This window comes from Haemorhous mexicanus, assembly GCF_027477595.1.
Source record: "Haemorhous mexicanus isolate bHaeMex1 chromosome 35 unlocalized genomic scaffold, bHaeMex1.pri SUPER_35_unloc_2, whole genome shotgun sequence".
Classification (NCBI taxonomy): Eukaryota; Metazoa; Chordata; class Aves; order Passeriformes; family Fringillidae; genus Haemorhous; species Haemorhous mexicanus.
In genome coordinates this window covers 1-18,332 of record NW_026775988.1, presented here as the reverse complement: position 1 = coordinate 18,332, position 18,332 = coordinate 1, and the positions used below count along the sequence as shown (strand labels likewise).

The 18,332-nt window shown below is 67.6% G+C and overlaps 1 protein-coding gene and 1 long non-coding RNA gene across 5 annotated transcripts; one reads left to right on the top strand and one right to left on the bottom strand.

Moving 5' to 3' along the window:
- Positions 1 to 15: 15 nt before the first annotated feature.
- Positions 16 to 12,824, top strand: WDR45 (WD repeat domain 45). 4 transcript variants are annotated; one of them, XM_059837417.1, is made up of 11 exons: positions 16 to 407; positions 1,460 to 1,534; positions 3,044 to 3,069; positions 4,267 to 4,363; positions 6,344 to 6,438; positions 7,726 to 7,805; positions 9,369 to 9,434; positions 9,522 to 9,577; positions 10,752 to 10,853; positions 10,928 to 11,070; positions 12,644 to 12,824. In XM_059837417.1, the coding sequence occupies exons 1-11, from the start codon at positions 31 to 33 to the stop codon at positions 12,751 to 12,753; spliced, it is 1,227 nt and encodes a 408-aa protein (XP_059693400.1). In that variant the 5' UTR covers positions 16 to 30; the 3' UTR covers positions 12,754 to 12,824. The 4 variants fall into 4 exon arrangements, with proteins under 4 accessions (XP_059693400.1, XP_059693399.1, XP_059693402.1 ...); XM_059837416.1 differs by having other exon boundaries at positions 9,369 to 9,577; XM_059837419.1 differs by having other exon boundaries at positions 210 to 407; positions 2,965 to 3,069; positions 9,369 to 9,577.
- Positions 12,825 to 12,826: 2 nt separating this feature from the next.
- On the bottom strand, positions 12,827 to 15,438 carry LOC132322714 (uncharacterized). Its single transcript, XR_009485161.1, has 3 exons — positions 15,263 to 15,438; positions 14,177 to 14,305; positions 12,827 to 13,191 (listed from the first exon to the last, which is right to left on the bottom strand). It is a non-coding gene; the product is annotated as an uncharacterized LOC132322714 (long non-coding RNA).
- Between the last annotated feature and the right edge of the window lie 2,894 nt (positions 15,439 to 18,332).

Sequence of the window (18,332 nt, the reverse complement as noted above, 5' to 3'; positions counted from 1 at the left end):
CAGTTTCCAACATGGCGGCGCGTCGTTACTATGGCAACGCCGCATGCCGCTGCCATTTTCCAACATGGCGCGTTGCCGGGTAACGGCTCCGCCCTTCCGTCTCCGCCAATCAGCGGGCGCGCCTGCCCGGAGCGCGCCCCAATAGGGTGGGGGCGCGTCTCACGTGACCGGAAGTCCGCTCTGGCCGGCGCTCTGAGGCGTCTCGATGGTCTGAGCGCCCCGCGGGAGCTGCCGCGGGGTTTGGGGGGAATTTTGGGGTTTTTGGGGTTTTGGGGGGTCCCAGCGGGTTCTGGGGACCCTTCGCTGCCCCCTTTCTGCTGCCCCCGAAGCGGCTCCGCCGCCGCAGGCGCGCCCCGCCATGGCGCAGGCCCGGGGGGTGAACAGCCTGCGCTTCAACCAGGACCAGAGTGAGTGGGGGGCCGGACCCCCGAACCCCCCAAACCCTCGAACCCCCAAATCCCCGCACTCCTCGAACCCCAAACCCCAAATCCCCGGACCCCCAAATCCCCGAACCCCAAACCCCCGGACCCCGAACTCCCCGAACCCCCAAATCCCCGAACCCCCGAACTCCTCGGACCCCCAAATCCCCGGACCCCCAGACCCCCGAACCCCCGAACCCCCGAACCCCCAAATCCCCGGACCCCCAGACCCCCGAACCCCAAACCCCCGGACCCCCAAATCCCCGGACCCCCAGACCCCCAAACCCCCGAACCCCAAACCCCCGGGCCCCCAAATCCCCGGACCCCCAGACCCCCAAACCCCCGAACCCCAAACCCCCGGGCCCCCAAATCCCCGGACCCCCAGACCCCTGAACCCCGGACCCCAAACCCCCAAACCCCCGAACCCCAAACCCCCGGACCCCCAGACCCCCGAATCCCAAACCCCCGGACCCCCAAATCCCCGGACCCCCAGACCCCCGGACCCCAAACCCCCGGACCCCCGAACCCCCGAACCCCAAACCCCCGAACTCTCCGAACCCCCCGAGCCCCGAACCTCCCTCAGCCCCCCTGCGCCCCCTCGGGACCTCGAACCCCCCCCCCGGCACCCCCAAACCCCCCCCGGCACCCCCAACCCCCAAATCCGCTCCGGACCCCCAGCCCCGCCCCCTCCGGGACCCCCAAATGTCCCCCGGACCCCGCAGAGCCCCCAGCCCCTACCGGGGCCCCCCAAATCCCCCGGGTGTCCCCAAGCCCCCCAGGTGTCCCCAAGCCCCCCAGGTGTCCCCAAAGCCCCCCCAGGTGTCCCCATCCCCCCAGGTGTCCCCAAGCCCCCCAGGTGTCCCCATCCCCCCAGGTGTCCCCAAGCCCCCCAGGTGTCCCCAAAGCCCCCCCAGGTGTCCCCATCCCCCCAGGTGTCCCCAAGCCCCCCAGGTGTCCCCATCCCCCCAGGTGTCCCCAAGCCCCCCAGGTGTCCCCAAAGCCCCCCCAGGTGTCCCCAAAGCCCCCCCGTGCCCCCCCAGGCTGTTTCTGTGTCGCCATGGACTCGGGGGTACGGATCTTCAACGTGGAGCCCCTGATGGAGAAGGGACACCTGGGTGAGGGCTGGGGACACCTGGGGACACCTGGGTGAGAGCTGGGGACACCTGGGGACACCTGGATGAGGGCTGGGGACACCTGGGCACACCTCGGGGAGGGCTGGGGACACCTGGGTGAGGGCTGGGGACACCTGGGGACACCTGGGCACACCTGGGTGAGGGCTGGGGACACCTGGGGACACCTGGGTGAGGGCTGGGGACACCTGGGGACACCTGGGGGAGGGCTGGGGACACCTGGGTGAGGGCTGGGCACACCTGGGCACACCTGGGGGAGGGCTGGGGACACCTGGGCACACCTAGGGGAGGGCTGGGCACACCTGGGCACACCTGGGCACACCTCGGGGAGGGCTGGGGACACCTGGGCACACCTGGGGGAGGGTTGGGCACACCTGGGGACACCTGGGTGAGGGGTTTGGGGGGTTCCCCTACCTTGGGCGTCTTGGGGGGGGTCTCAGGGGTTTGGAGGCTTTGGCTGGGGGGTTTGGGGATCCCTGGGGGGGTCTCAGGGGTTCTGGGGGGGTTCGGGGGTCTCTGGGGCAGAGCAGGAGCCGGGGAGGAGGTTTGGGGCGTTTTGGGGTGCCCCGGGCTGGGAGGGGGGTCTGGGGTTCTGGGGGGGCTCCTCAGCCTGGGGGATTTGGGGGTGTCTGGGCCGGGGTTGGGGGCGGTTTTTTGGGAGGGGTCCCTGGATTGAGGAGAGGTTTTGGGGTGTGTTGGGGGAGGGGCAGTGGGGGCTGTTTTGGGGTGCCCCGAGGGAGGGGCCACTTCTGGGGGGGGGGGGGTCTCTGCTATTCGAGGGTGCTGCTCGATTTTGGGGTGGGTCCCTGGGGCCGGGGGTGCCTCTCGGTGTGAGGGGGTCCCTGGGTCTGGTGCCCCCTGACGGGCGGGGGTCCCTGGGGCCGGGTGCCCCCTGACGGGCGGGGGTCCCTGGGTGTGGGGGTGCCCCCTGACGGGCGGGGGTCCCTGGGTGTGGGGGTGCCCCTGACGGGCGGGGGTCCCTGGGTCTGGGGGTGCTCCCTGACGGGCGGGGGTCCCTGGGGCCGGGGGTGCCCCCTGACGGGCGGGGGTCCCTGGGGTGTGGGGGTGCCCCCTGACGGGCGGGGGTCCCTGGGTGTGGGGGTGCCCCCTGACGGGCGGGGGTCCCTGGGTGTGGGGGTGCCCCCTGACGGGCGGGGGTCCCTGAGTGTGGGGGTGCCCCCTGACGGGCGGGGGTCCCTGGGTGTGGGGGTGCCCCCTGACGGGCGGGGGTCCCTGAGTCTGGGGGTGCTCCCTGACAGGCAGGGGTCCCTGGGGCCGGGTGCCCCCTGACGGGCGGGGGTCCCTGGGGTGTGGGGGTGCCCCCTGACGGGCGGGGGTCCCTGGGTGTGGGGGTGCCCCCTGACAGGCGGGGGTCCCTGGGTGTGGGGGTGCCCCCTGACGGGCGGGGGTCCCAGACGCCGAGCAGGTGGGCAGCGTGGCGCTGGTGGAGATGCTGCACCGCTCCAACCTGCTGGCCATCGTGGGGGGGGGCAGCCAGCCCAAGTTCCCCGACGCCTCAGGTGAGCCCCCAAACCGGGGGGGCCCAAATTCACTGGGGGACCCCCGACATGGGGGGGGCGGGCCCAATTCACTGGGGGAACCCCAAAACCGGGAGGCCCCAAAATCGGGGTCCTTCCCCACAGCCCTGGAGGGGCCCCAGTATCGGGGTGTCCCTGTCCCCGATGTGGGGGTGTCCCTGTCCCCAATATCGGGGTGTCCCCGATGTGGGCTGTCCCCAGTATCGGGGTGTCCCTGTCCCCAGTATCAGGGTGTCCCCCTGAGCCTGGGGAGCCCCAGTGTTGGGGGTGTCCCAGTGTGGGGGTGTCCCCATGTCCGGGTGTCCCCCTGTCCCCACGGCGGTGTCCCTGTCCCCACGGCGGTGTCCCTGTGTCCCCACGGCGGTGTCCCTGTGTCCCCATGGCAGTGTCCCTGTGTCCCCATGGTGGTGTGTCCCTGTCCCCCCATGGCGGTGTCCCTGTCCCCCCATGGCGGTGTCCCCTGTCCCCCCGGCGGTGTCCCTGTCCCCCCATGGCGGTGTCCCTGTGTCCCCATGGTGTCTCTCCCTGTCCCCACGGCGGTGTCCCTGTCCCCACGGCAGTGTCCCTGTCCCCACTGTGGTCTGTCCCTGTCCCCCTGGCGGTGTCCCTGTCCCCACGGCGGTGTCCCTGTGTCCCCACGGCAGTGTCCCTGTGTCCCCACGGCGGTGTCCCTGTGTCCCCACGGCGGTGTTCCTGTGTCCCCACGGCGGTGTCCCTGTGTCCCCACGGCGGTGTTCCTGTGTCCCCACGGCGGTGTCCCTGTCCCCACGGCAGTGTCCCTGTCCCCACTGTGGTCTGTCCCTGTCCCCCTGGCGGTGTCCCTGTCCCCACGGCGGTGTCCCTGTGTCCCCACGGCGGTGTCCCTGTGTCCCCACGGCGGTGTTCCTGTGTCCCCACGGCAGTGTCCCTGTCCCCACGGCGGTGTCCCTGTCCCCCCGGCAGTGTCCCCCTGTCCCCACGGCGGTGTCCCTGTCCCCACTGTGGTCTGTCCCTGTCCCCACGGTGCTGTCCCCACTGTGGTCTGTCCCTGTCCCCACGGTGCTGTCCCCACTGTGGTCTGTCCCTGTCCCCACGGCGGTGTCTCTGTGTCCCCCCGGCGGTGTCCCTGTCCCCCCGGCGGTGTCCCTGTCCCCACGGTGGTGTGTCCCTGTCCCCACTGTGGTCTGTCCCTGTCCCCAGTGCTGATCTGGGACGATGCCCGCGAGGGGAAGGACAAGCTGGTGCTGGAGTTCAGCTTCCCCAAACCCGTGCTGGCCGTGCGCATGCGGCACGACAGGTACGGCACCTGGGAATGGGACTGGGGGAACTGGGAATGGGGACTGGGAATGGGAATGGGGACTGGGAATGGGACTGGGGGAACTGGGAATGGGAATGGGGACTGGGAATGGGAATGGGAATGGGAACTGGGAACGGGAACTGGGAATGGGACTGGGAATGGGGATGGGAATGGGAATGGGAATGGGAACTGGGAATGGGAATGGGAATGGGAATGGGAATGGGGATGGGAATGGGAATGGGAATGGGAATGGGAATGGGAATGGGAACTGGGAATGGGAATGGGAATGGGAATGGGGATGGGGATGGGGACTGGGAATGGGGATGGGAATGGGAATGGGGATGGGGATGGGGATGGGGATGGGAATGGGAATGGGAATGGGGATGGGGATGGGGACTGGGAATGGGGATGGGAATGGGAATGGGGATGGGGATGGGGATGGGGATGGGGACTGGGAATGGGGATGGGAATGGGAATGGGGATGGGGATGGGGAACTGGGAATGGGAGGACTGGGAATGGGGATGGGAATGGGAACTGGGGGAACTGGGGGAACTGGGAATGGGAGGACTGGGAATGGGGATGGGAATGGGGATGGGAACTGGGAATGGGAATGGGACTGGGGGGACTGGGAATGGGAATGGGAATGGGGACTGGGAATGGGAATGGGACTGGGGGGACTGGGAATGGGAATGGGAATGGGGACTGGGAATGGGAATGGGACTGGGGGGACTGGGAATGGGAATGGGAATGGGAATGGGAATGGGAACTGGGAACGGGAACTGGGAATGGGAACTGGGAATGGGAATGGGAATGGAACTGGGAATGGGAATGGGAATGGGACTGGGAACTGGGGGGACTGGGAATGGGAACTGGGAATGGGAACTGGGGGAACTGGGAATGGGAATGGGGGGACTGGGAATGGGAACTGGGAATGGAACTGGGAATGGGACTGGGAATGGGAATGGGACTGAGGGGACTGGGAATGGGACTGGGAATGGGAACTGGGAATGGGAATGGGAATGGGGGGACTGGGAATGGGGATGGGAATGGGAATGGGAATGGGGGGACTGGGGGGACTGGGAATGGGAACTGGGAATGGGGATGGGAATGGGAACTGGGAATGGGGATGGGAACTGGGAATGGGGACTGGGAATGGGAACTGGGAATGGGAACTGGGAATGGGACTGGGAATGGGGACTGGGAATGGGAATGGGGACTGGGCATGGGACTGGGAATGGGACTGGGAATGGGAACTGGGAATGGGAATGGGAACTGGGAATGGGAACTGGGAATGGGAACTGGGAATGGGACTGGGAATGGGACTGGGAATGGGAATGGGACTGGGGGGACTGGGAATGGGAACTGGGAACGGGAACTGGGAATGGGAATGGGAATGGGAACTGGGAATGGGACTGGGAATGGGAACTGGGAATGGGGACTGGGAATGGGGACTGGGAATGGGAACTGGGAATGGGACTGGGAATGGGACTGGGAATGGGAACTGGGAATGGGGACTGGGAATGGAGGCTGGGATTGGGAACAGGAACGGGACTGGGAATGGGAACTGGGGGAACTGGGCGTGCTGGGGAACTGGGAGCACTGGTGTCCCTGTGTCCCTGTCCCAGGCTGGTGGTGGCCCTGCAGAGCCGCCTGTACGTGTTCTGTACTGGGAGCACTGGGGTGGCACTGGGAGCACTGGGGTGGCACTGGGGTGGCACTGGGTGGCACTGGGAGCACTGGGGTGGCACTGGGTGGCACTGGGGTGGCACTGGGAGCACTGGGGTGGCACTGGGGTGGCACTGGGAGCACTGGGTGGCGCTGGGGTGGCACTGGGGTGGCACTGGGAGCACTGGGGTGGCACTGGGGCGGCACTGGGGTGGCACTGGGGTGGCACTGGGAGCACTGGGGTGGCACTGGGAGCACTGGGGTGGCACTGGGTGGCGCTGGGGTGGCAGCGGTGTCCCTGTGTCCTGTCCCAGGCTGGTGGTGGCCCTGCAGAGCCGCCTGTACGTGTTCTCCTTCCCCCACCGGCCCACCAAGCTCTTCGAGTTCGACACCCGCGACAACCCCAAAGGTGGGGGACCCCAAAAACCCGGGGGGGACCTCAAAACCCGGGGGGACCCCAGAAACCCGGGGGGGACCCCAGAAAACTCGGGGGGAACCCCAGAAACCCGGGGGGGACCCAGAAACCCGGGGGGGACCCCAAAAACCCGGGGGGGACCCCAAAAACCCCGGGGGGAACTGAAAAAGCCATGGGGGGGACCCCAAAAACCCGGGGGGGACCCCAAAAACCCGGGGGGGACCCCAAAAACCCGGGGGGGGACCCCAGAAACCCGGGGGGGGGACCCCAAAAACCCGGGGGGACCCCAAAAACCCCGGGGGGAACTGAAAAAGCCATGGGGGGGACCTCAAAACCCGGGGGGGACCCCAGTGTTCTGAGGGGACTTAGGGGGACCCCGATGTCCTGGGGGGGTTTGAGGGTTCCCAGTGTCGGGGGAGGTTTTGGGGTCCCTCATTTCCTGGGGAGGGTTTTTGGGGTCCCCACGGTCCTGTGGGGTTTTGGGGGGTCCCTGATGTCCCGGGGGGGTTTTGGGGGGTCCCTGATGTCCCGGGGGGGTTTTGGGGGTCCCTAATGTCCTGAGGGGGTTTTGGGGGTCCCTGATGTCCCGGGGGGGTTTTGAGGTGCAGGGACACCCCAATGTCCTGGGGGGTTTTAGGGTGCAGCCCCCCGCTGTCCCGGGGGTTTTGGGGTCCCCCCACTGTCCTTGTGGGGTTTTGGGGTGCAGCCCCTCCCCTGTGGAGGTTTTGGGGTGCAGCCCCTCCCCTGTGGGGTTTTGGGGTGCAGCCCCCTCCCCTGTGGGGTTTTGGGGTGCAGCCCCTCCCCTGTGGGGTTTTGGGGTGCAGCCCCTCCCCTGTGGGGTTTTGGGGTGCAGCCCCCTCCCCTCTGGGGTTTTGGGGTGCAGCCCCTCCCCTGTGGAGGTTTTGGGGTGCAGCCCCCTCCCCTGTGGGGTTTTGGGGTGCAGCCCCTCCCCTGTGGGGTTTTGGGGTGCAGCCCCCTCCCCTGTGGAGGTTTTGGGGTGCAGCCCCCTCCCCTGTGGGGTTTTGGGGGGTCCCTGATGTCCCGGGGGGGTTTTGAGGTGCAGGGACACCCCAATGTCCTGGGGGGTTTTGGGGTGCAGCCGCTCCCCTGTGGGGTTTTGGGGTGCAGCCGCTCCCCTGTGGGGTTTTGGGGTGCAGCCCCTCCCCTGTGGGGTTTTGGGGCCTCCCCGCTGTCCCTGTGGAGGTTTTGGGGTGCAGCCCCCTCCCCCGTGGAGGTTTTGAGGTGCAGCCCCTCCCCTGGGGGGTTTTGGGCTCCCCGCAGGGATCGTGGATCTCTGTCCCAGCCTGGAGCGGGCCCTGCTCGTGTTCCCGGGGCACAAGTGCGGCAGCCTGCAGCTGGTGGTGAGCGGGAACTGGGGGGACTGGGGGGACTGGGGGGACTGGGGGGGCTGGGAATGGGGCTGGGGGGACTGGGGGGACTGGGGGGACTGGGAATGGGGCTGGGAGGGACTGGGGAAACTGGGAGGGAGCAGGGAAGAGGCTGAGCTGATACTGGGAGCACTGGGGTGTACTGGGGAGCTCTGTGGGATGCTGGGTGGCACTGGGTGGTACTGGTGTGCACTGGTGCCATACTGGTGTCTCCCTGACCCCCTGTCCCAGGAGCTGGGCTACACTGGGTGATACTGGGTGGCACTGGTGCCACACTGCTGTGCACTGGTGCCACACTGCTGTGCACTGGTGCCACACTGGTGACACTGGTGCCACACTGCTGTGCACTGGTGCCACACTGGTGTCACTGGTGCCATACTGGTGTCACCGGTGCCACTTGGGTGTCACTGGTGCCACACTGGTGTCACTGGTGCCATACTGGTGTGCACTGGTGCCATACTGGGCTGTACCAGTGCCGTACTGGGCTGTACCAGTGCCCCACTGGTGTCACTGGTGCCATACTGGGCTGTACTCGTGCCACTTGGGTGTCACTGGTGCCACTCGGGTGTCACTGGTGCCATACTGGTGTGCACTGGTGCCATACTGGGCTGTACCGGTGCCCCACTGGTGTCACTGGTGCCCCACTGGTGTCACTGGTGCCATACTGGGCTGTACTGGTGCCACTCGGGTGTCACTGGTGCCACACTGGTGTCACTGGTGCCCCACTGGTGTGCACTGGTGCCATACTGGGCTGTACTGGTGCCGTACTGGGCTGTACAGGTGCCCCACGGGTGTCACTGGTGCCCCACTGGTGTCACTGGTGCCACACTGGTGTCACTGGTGCCACCCAGGTGTCCCTCCCTCCCTCCCCAGGACCTGGTGTCACTGGTGCCATACTGGTGTGCACTGGTGCCATACTGGGCTGTACCAGTGCCCCACTGGTGTCACTGGTGCCATCCTGGGTGTCACCGGTGCCACACTGGTGTCATTGGTGCCATACTGGTGTGCACTGCCTGCCATACTGGGCTGTACCGGTGTCCCACTGGTGTCACTGGTGCCATCCTGGGTGTCACCGGTGTCCCACGGGTGTCACTGGTTCCATACTGGTGTCACCGGTGCCACACTGGTGTCCCTGGTGCCACCTGGGTGTCACTGGTGCCACACTGGTGTCCCTGGTGCCACCTGGGTGTCCCTCCCTCCCTCCCCAGGACCTGGCGTGCACTGGTGCCATACTGGGCTGTACTGGTGCCCCACTGGTGTCACTGGTGCCATACTGGTGTCACTGCTGCCATACTGGGCTGTACTGGTGTGCCACTGGTGTCACTGGTGCCACACTGGTGTCACTGGTGCCACACCGGTGTCACTGCTGCCATACTGGGCTGTACCAGTGCCATACTGGGCTGTACCGGTGCCCCACTGGTGTCACTGGTGCCCCACTGGTGTCACTGGTGCCATCCTGGGCTGTACCGGTGCCCCACGGGTGTCCCTGGTGCCACCCGGGTGTCCCTCCCTGTGTCCCTCCCTGTGTCCCTGCAGGACCTGGGCTCGGCCAAGCCGGGCACGTCCTCGGCGCCGGTGACGATCAACGCGCACCAGAGCGAGGTTGGCTGCGCCGCCCTGAGCCCCCCGGGCAGCCTGGTGGCCTCGGCCTCGCGCCGCGGGACCCTGATCCGCCTCTTCTGCACCCAGAGCCGCGCGCGCCTGCTGGAGCTGCGCCGCGGCACCGACCCCGCCACGCTCTACTGGTGGGGCTGGGGGCACTGGGGGGGACTGGGGGGGGACTGGGGGAACTGGGAATGACCCCGCCACGCTCTACTGGTGGGGCTGGGGGCACTGGGGGGCACTGGGGGGGACTGGGAGGGACTGGGAGGGACTGGAGGGACTGGAATGACCCTGCCACGCTCTACTGGTGGGGCTGGGGGCACTGGGGGGGACTGGGAATGACCCCGCCACGCTCTACTGGTGGGGCTGGGGGGACTGGGGGGGACTGGGAGGGACTGGGAATGACCCTGCCACACTCTACTGGTGGGGCTGTGGGGGAGTGGGAGGGACTGGGAATGACCCTGCCACGCTCTACTGGTGGGGCTGGGGGGACTGGAGGGACTGGGGGACTGGGAATGACCCCGCCACGCTCTACTGGTGGGGCTGGGGGCACTGGAGGGACTGGGAATGACCCCACCATGCTCTACTGGTGGCGCTGGAGGCGCTGGGGGGCTGGGAGGGACTGGGGCTGGCACCGACCCTGCCCTGCTGTACTGGTGGGGCTGGGACAGACTGGGGACAGGGGTGGCACTCGGTGGGGACTGGGAACCTCAGGGGTTCCTCAGCTGCTCGAGCAGTGCCAGGGACAGACCGGGCCCTGCTGTACTGGGAGCACTGGTGGCACTGGGAGGGGCACCTGAGCATTGGGGGACCCCCCCCAAGCCGATTTTGGGGTGCTGCCCCTCCCTGCCCGGCTGAGCTGCTCCAGCTCTGCTGTACTGGTGCCACTGGGAGGGACTGGAGGTGGAGCTGGGGGACCCCCGGCCGGATTTTGGGGTGCCCCATTCCTAACGGCGTTTTGGGAGGATTTTGGGGCACCCCCAGCCCTGACAGGGTTTGTGGGTGCCCCCCGATCCTGACGGGGTTTGGGGGGATTTTGGGGTGCCCCCCGATCCTGACGGGTTTTGGGGGGGTTTGGGGGGATTTTGGGGTGCCCCCCGATCCTGACGGGGTTCTGGGGGAATATTGGGGTGCCCCCCAGCCGTGACAGGGTTTTCGGGGGTTTGGGGGGATTTTGGGGTGCCCCCCAGCCGTGACGGGGTTTTGGGGGGGTTTGGGGGATTTTGGGGTGCCCCCCCAGCCGTGACGGGGTTTTGGGGGGGTTTGGGGGGATTTTGGGGGTGCCCCCCGATCCTGACGGGGTTCTGGGCTCCCCAGCCTGGCCTTCAGCCCCGACTGCTCCTTCCTGTGCGCGGCCAGTGACAAAGGCACCGGGCACGTCTTCGCCCTGCGGGACACGCGGCTCAACCGGCGCTCGGCGTGAGTGGGGCACCGGGGGGGGACCCCGAACCCCCCCCCGAGCCCCCCTGACCCCTGTGCCCCCCCTGCCCCAGGCTGGCGCGGGTGGGCAAGGTGGGCCCGGTGCTGGGCCCCTACGTGGAGTCCCAGTGGTCGCTGGCGAGTTTCACCGTGCCGGCCGAGGCGCCCGGGGTGTGCGCCTTCGGCAGGGCCGGCCGCAGCCCCAGCTCCGTCATCGGTGAGTGCCACGGCCGCCCGAGGAACAGCCCAAACTGCCCAGAAACTGCCCCAAAAACTGCCCAGAAACTGCCCCAAAAACTGCCCAAAACACACCCCCAAAACTGCCCAGAAACTGCCCCAAAAACTGCCCAGAAACCGCCCCAAAAACTGCCCAGAAACAGCCCCAAAAACTGCCCAAAACACACCCCAAAAACTGCCCCAAACACACCTCAAAAACTGCCCCAGCTCCGTCATCGGTGAGTGCCACAGCCGCCCAAATAACAGCCCCAAACTGCCCAGAAACTGCCCCAAACACACCCCAAAAACTGCCCCAAACACACCTCAAAAAACTGCCCCAGCTCCGTCATCGGTGAGTGCCACGGCCGCCCGAGGAACAGCCCCAAACTGCCCAGAAACTGCCCCAAAAACTGCCCAGAAACAGCCCCAAAAACTGCTCCAAACACACCCCAAAAACTGCCCAGCTCTGTCATCGGTGAGTGCCACGGCCGCCCAAGGAACAGCCCCAAACTGCCCAGAAACTGCCCCAAAAACTGCCCAAAACACACCCCAAAAACTGCCCAGCTCCGTCATCGGTGAGTGCCCATGGCTGCCTGAGGAACAGCCCCAAACTGCCCAAAAACTGCCCCAAAAACTGCCCAGAAACCGCCCCAAAAACTGCCCAGAAACTGCCCCAAACACACCCCAAAAACTGCCCAAAACACACCTCAAAAACTGCCCCAGCTCCGTCATCGGTGAGTGCCACAGCCGCCCAAATAACAGCCCCAAACTGCCCAAAAACTGCCCCAAAAACTGCCCCAAACACACCCCAAAAACCTGCCCCAGCTCCGTCATCGGTGAGTGCCGAAACTGCCCCAGAAAACACCCCAAACACTGACGGACCCCAAATAACACGGAGGGACCCCAAAATGCCCCCAAACCACCCCAAAATAACCCAAGGAACTCCTAACCAACCCCAAGGGACCCCAAAACAGCCCCGAGGGACCCCAATCCCCTCTGGGGTTTTGCCTTTGGGGGAGGGGGGCAGCCCCAACTCTGTCATTGGTGAATTCTCCCAAAACCACCCCAAAATACACCCAGGCACCCCAAACCTCCCAGGTACAGGTACCCCCAAATTCCTCCCCCCGGATCCCCCCAAACCCCCCCCTGGCTCTCCAGGACCCCCCTAAACCCCCCATGGCCCTTCCCTGCACCCCTACATTCCCCTAAACACCCCCCAGGGCCCCTCCCCGCCCCAAACCCCCCCCCCTAAATCCCCTGGCCCCCTCCCCGTACCTCTAAAGCCCCCCTAAAGCCCCCCAGTCCCCCCTGGGCCCCTCCCTTTGCCCCTAAACCCCCCAGGGCCCCTCTCTGCACCTCTAAAACCCCCTAGGGACCCCCTAAATCCTCCCTGACCCCCCCAAACTGCCCCTAAACCCCCGAGCTGCTCATTGCACACCCAAGCCCCCCAGAGCCCCTCCCTGCACCCCGAACTGCTGCCCAGGCATCCTCCGAATGCCCCCTAAAGCCCCCAGACCCCCCTAGAGCCCCCCAGGACGGCCCCAGACCCCCCTAACCCCCCCGGTGCCCCCCAGCCGTGTGTGTGGACGGCACCTTCCACAAGTACGTGTTCAGCCCCGACGGGAACTGCAACCGCGAGGCCTTCGACGTCTTCCTGGACATCTGCGACGACGACGACTTCTGACCCCCCCGGGACCCCCCCACACCCGGGGGACCCCCCCACACCCGGGGGACCCCCAAAACCTCGCTGCCCCCGAGCCTGGCCCGTCTCTTTATTGGTGTCTCGGCGTAACAAAGGGGATTTATAAAACCTCCAAAAGGGGAGGGGGATACAAAACCGGGGTCCCCCCGCGTGCCCCGGGACCCCCCCGCGGTTTGGGGGGGGGGGGGTGTCCCCCCTGCCCCTCCCCCCGCCCCCGGGCCCGGCCCAGCCTTTGGCCCAGGGGGGGTTTGGGGGTCCCGGGGTGCTGGTGATGGGGGGGGGATGGCACGTGTGTAGCCCTTTAAGAGTGGGGGGAGGGGAGGGTGGGGTGTCCTGTGGGGGAGGGGCTCAGAAGGAGGCGGCGGGGGGGTCAGTGCCGAATTTGAGGCGGTAGATGAAGGTCTTGGTGGGGAGCAGCACCTGCGGGGGAAGGGGGGTCAGATAAGGAACCCCCACGCTCCGCTGTGGTTCTTTCCAACCTCATCCTCCCCCTCATTCACCAATGGTGCAGTCCGGGATGGAACTGCCCCCTCCCCCCCAATCCCTGATGGTTCGCCCCAATCCCCCCCTACCCGATGGTTCATCCCTGCCCCCCCCCCCCATTCCCCGATGGTTCACCCCATGTCCCGTCCCCCCTCCAACACAGTGGTCTCACCCACTGTGTCGCCCCCACCCCTCCCCCCAACAATGGCTCATTCCCAAAGCCCCCCCCAGACCCCCAAACTCAAGGGGGGGGGGGCGGGGCAGGGACCCCCCAGCCCAGTGGGAGCGTGACAGAGCCCCCCAAAAACCCCGGACACCCCCCAGGATCCCCGTGCCCCCCGGGTGGGTGATGTAGCCCCCGCAGGGGCAGCATCCCCAGACCCCCGTGCCCCCCCGACCCCCGTGCCCACCGGGTGGGTGACACAGCCCCCGCAGGGTAGCACCCCGATATCCCCGTGCCCCCAGACCCCCGTGCCCACCGGGTGGGTGACGCAGCCCCTGCAGGGGTAGCACCAGACCCCTGTGACACCCCCCCATGCCCCCCCGTGCCCCCCCAGACCCCCGTGCCCACCGGGTGGGTGACACAGCCCCCGCAGGGGTAGCACCCCGATATCCCCCATGCCCCCCCGTGCCCCCAGAGCCCCGTGCCCACCGGGTGGGTGACGCAGCCCCCGCAGGGGTAGCACCAGGCCCCTGTGACACCCCCAGACCCCCCCCCCCGTGCCCCCAGAGCCCCGTGCCCACCGGGTGGGTGACGTAGCCCCCGCAGGGGTAGCACCAGGCCCCTGTGACACCCCCCCATGCCCCCCGTGCCCCCCCAGACCCGTGCCCACCGGGTGGGTGATGTAGCCCCCGCAGGGGTAGCACCAGGCCCCTGTGACACCCCAGACCTCCCCCCGTGCCCCCAGAGCCCCGTGCCCACCGGGTGGGTGACGTAGCCCCCGCAGGGGTAGCACCAGGCCCCCAGGTCGCGCAGGCTCAGCACCAGCGGGTGCCCCTGGGCCCCCCCGTGGCTCAGCATGTGCCCCCCGACATAGCGCCCGCACAGCACCTGCGGCACGGGGGGGCAGGGGCATGTGGGGTAAGGGGGGATTTGGGGGTGCAGGGGGGGTTAGGGGTGTGAGGGGATTTAGGGGAGCAGAGCAGTTTTGGGGTGCAGGGGGTTTTGGGTCACGGGGGACATTGTGGGATTTCGGGGGAGATTCAGGGGTGCAGGAGAATTTAGGGGTGTGGGGAATTTGGGGATGGTTTAGGGGTGCAGGGGGATATGGGGGTTCAGGGCACAGTTATGGGGTGCAGGAGGGATTTGGGTGCAGGGGCTGTTTTTAGGGCACTGGGGGTGGTTGGGGGGATTCGGGGTGCAGGGGCAGTTGTGGGGTGCAGGACAGACGGTCTGGGGTGGGAGGGGTGATCTGGGCACCAGTCAGAGGTGCAGGGGGGAACTGGGGTGCAGGGGATGATTTCGGGGTGTAGGGGCTGTTTCTGGGGTATTTGGAGGCTGGTTTTGGGGTGCAGGACGTGTTTGTGGGGGTGTTCTGGGGTACAGGGGCTGTTTCTGGGCTGGTTTGGGGGTACAGGGGCTGAATATGGGGTGTTCTGGGGCTGATTTTGGGGTGCAGGGCAGTTTTGGGGTTCAGGGGCTGTTCTGGGCTGCAGAGGCAGTGTTTGGGTTTCAGGGGCAGTTTTGGGGTTCAGGGGTAGTTTTGGGGGTACAGGGGCAGTTTCAGGGGGCAGGGGCAGATTTGGGGGGCAGGGGTTGTTTCTGGGGGTGTTTTTAGGGTTCAGGGGCAGTTTAGGGGTGCAGGGGCAGTTTCTGGGGTGGAGGGGCAGATTTGGGGGGCAGGGGGTGTTTCTGGGCAGTTTCAGGGGTTCGGGCAGTTTTGGGGTTCAGGGGCAGTTTTGGGGGGCAGGGGCAGATTTGGGGGGCAGGGGTTGTTTCTGGGGCAGTTTCTGGGTTCGGGGCAGTTTTGGGGGGCAGGGGCAGTTTCCGGGGTGTCCTTGTCCCCACCTGGTGGCAGCTGAGGCACAGCCAGTTCTCGCGGCGGCTGCCGCAGACCCCGCACGGGGGGGGCAGGAGGGTCCCCAGGGCCCCCTCGGCGGGGGGCGGGGCCACGGCCGCCAGGTGGGGGACAGCCCTGGAGGGGCGTCACGGCGAACAGCGCCCCCTGCCGGCCCGGAGGAACAGCGGACTCGGGGGGGCCAGGAGCGCCGACCCCCAAACTCGGCCCCAAATCCCCCCCAAACCCGGCCCCCCCAACCCCCCAATCCTTCCCCCAAATGCCCCCCAACCCCGGCCCCCCAAAAAGCCAGCCCCAAATCGTCCTCCCCAAACTCCCCCCAAAACCCACACCCCAAACCCCTCCACGAACCTCCCCAAACCCTCTTCCTGAGCCCCCTCCCCAAAACCTCCCTCCCCCAAATCCCACCAAACCTCGATGCCCCTCGAATCCCTCCCTATAAAACCCCGCTCCAAACCCCCAGACCCCTCCCTCAAACCCCAACCCCCCCAAGCCCCCTCCCCAATCCCCCTCGACCCCTCCCCCAAACCCCAGACCCCTCCCCAACCCCCCCAGCCCCCCCCAGGCCCCTCCCCCACCTCCCTCCAGCTCCTCCTCTCCTCCCAGCAGGGGGCGGCCGCGGCCGCTGCCGTGTGGGCGGGGCCTGGAGGAGACTCCGCCCCCAGCCCCGCCTTGGCCCCGCCCCCAGGGACGTCCCCGATCTGCAGCGCCCCCAAGCGGCGAATGGCGGCGTCCAGAGGGGGAGACCCCGTGACGTCATCGGCGGCCGATGTGACGTCATCGCTGCCCTCCCCCTCCTTGGGGGTCTCCGGGGGGGGCTCAACTGTGGGGGGGAGGGAAGGAGGGGTCGGTTGGGGGATTTGGGGGGTCCGGGGGAGCCAGGCCAGGTTTGGGTTCTGGGGGAGGGGGCTCACAGCAGAGTTGGGGGCCCCGGGGGGGGTTGGGGGCTCAGGCATTGTTTGGGGGTCCCAGGGTTTCCGAGGGCAGTGTGGGGGTCCCAGGGGGGTCCTGGGGCAGGGTTTGGGGGTCCCAGGGCAGTGTGGGGAGGGGGTCTCTCGCAAGGCAGGTTTGGGGTCCCAGGGCAGTGTGGGGGTCCCAGGTTATTTTGGGGAGGGGTCTCCCCGTGGGGCAGGGTTTGGTGGTCTCGGGGGTATTTTGGGGAAGGGTCTCACCGCTGGGCAGGGTTTGGGGGTCCCGGGTTATTTTGGGGAGGGGTCTCCCCGCGGGGCAGGGTTTGGGTCCCGAGGGTATTTTGGGAGGGGTCTCACCGCGGGGCAGGCGCAGGCAGCTCCAGCAGCCCCGCTGGGCTCGCAGGGTCCGGCCCAGGGCCCGCAGCGCGGCGGGCTGGGGGGTCCCGGGGGGGGGCAGCGTGGGGGGTCCCCGAGCAGGACCCCCAGGCACTGCCCCACCCCCTCCGCTGTCACTGCCAGGTTGTACCCGCCCTGCGGAGACCCCCGGGGCAGAGACCCCCCGGTTAGAGACCCCCAGAGACCCCCGGGGTGAGAGACCCCTGGCACAGACCCCCGGTTAGAGACCCCCAGAGACCCCCGGGGTGAGAGACCCCTGGGCACAGACCCCTGGTTAGAGACCCCCAGAGACAGAGACCCCCGGGGTGAGAGATCCCCAGGACAGAGACCACCAGGGTTAAAGACCCCCAGTCAGAGACCCCCCAGGGTGGAGACCCCAGTTAGAGACCCCAGAGGACAGAGACCCCCAGGGCAGAGACCCCCCCAGTTCGAAACCCCCAGGGCAGAGACCCCCAGAGTCAGAGACCCCCACCCCCTCCAGTGCCACCCCCCAGGACCCCCAACATCCCCCCCAAGGAGGGCCCGGCCCCCCCAGTGCCCCCTCCTCCCCCCAAGGACCCCAGACCAATCCCCCCCCCCCCCCACCCTGCCCCAGCCCCTCTGACCCTCACTGAGCCCCCCGGGACCCCCCCAGGACCCCCCCGGCCCCCTCACCTCGAGCAGCAGCACCAGGCGCCCCCCCGCCAGCCCCCCCAGCAGGTGGGTCATGAGGCCGAAGGTCTGGGGGGACACCAGGCACCCCCCCAGGGGGTCCCCCCGGCCCGCGTCGAACCCGGCCGACACCAGCACCAGCTCCGGCCCGAACTGGGGGGGGCTGACGTCAGGGGGGGCACGGGGGGGCCCCCCGACCCCCAGCAGCTCCAAACGGGGGCACGGACCCCCAAAGGGAGCCGGGACCCCCCAAAGTGTCCCAACCCCCCCCACGGCACCTGACTCCCAAAGGGAACCCCAAAGTGTCCCAACCCCCCCACGGCACCTGACTCCCAAAGGGAACCCAAGAGACCCCCCAAAAGGATCCCCAAAAGGGTCCCCCCACTTAAACCACAGCCAGACCCCCAAAGGACCCCTGGCCCCCCCCACAGCCCTCCAAAGGAACCCTGACCCCCCCCACAGCCCCTTTAACCAGAGCCAGACCCCCCAAGCCCAGACCCAAACCCCAAACCTGCTCCAGACCCCATCCCCCACCCCCCCGACCCCAAACCCCAGACCCCATACCAGCCCCCAAACCCCAGACCCCAGACCTCACATCCCAGCCCCCATCGACCCCAAACCCCAAACCCAAAACTCCACCCCCAACCCCAAACCCCAAACCCTGGACCCCAAACCCCAATCCACCCCCAAACCCCAGACCCCAAACCCTGGACCCCAAACCCCAATCCAGCCCCAAACCCCAGACCCCAAACCCTGGACCCCCAAACCCCAATCCAGCCCCAAACCCCAGACCCCAAACCCTGGACCCCAAACCCCAATCCAGCCCCAAACCCCAGACCCCAAACCCTGGACCCCAAACTCCAATCCAGCCCCAACCCCAGACCCCAAACCCTGGACCCCAAACCCCAATCCAGCCCCAAACCCCAGACCCCAAACCCTGGACCCCAAACCCCAATCCAGCCCCAAACCCCAAACCCCAAACCCCAGACCTCAATCAGCTTCAGACCCCAAACCAGCCCCAGACCCCAGCCCCCAAACCCCAAATCCCAAACCCCAAATCGGCCACACCCCCCAAGCCCCAGCCCCCAGACTGACCCCAAAC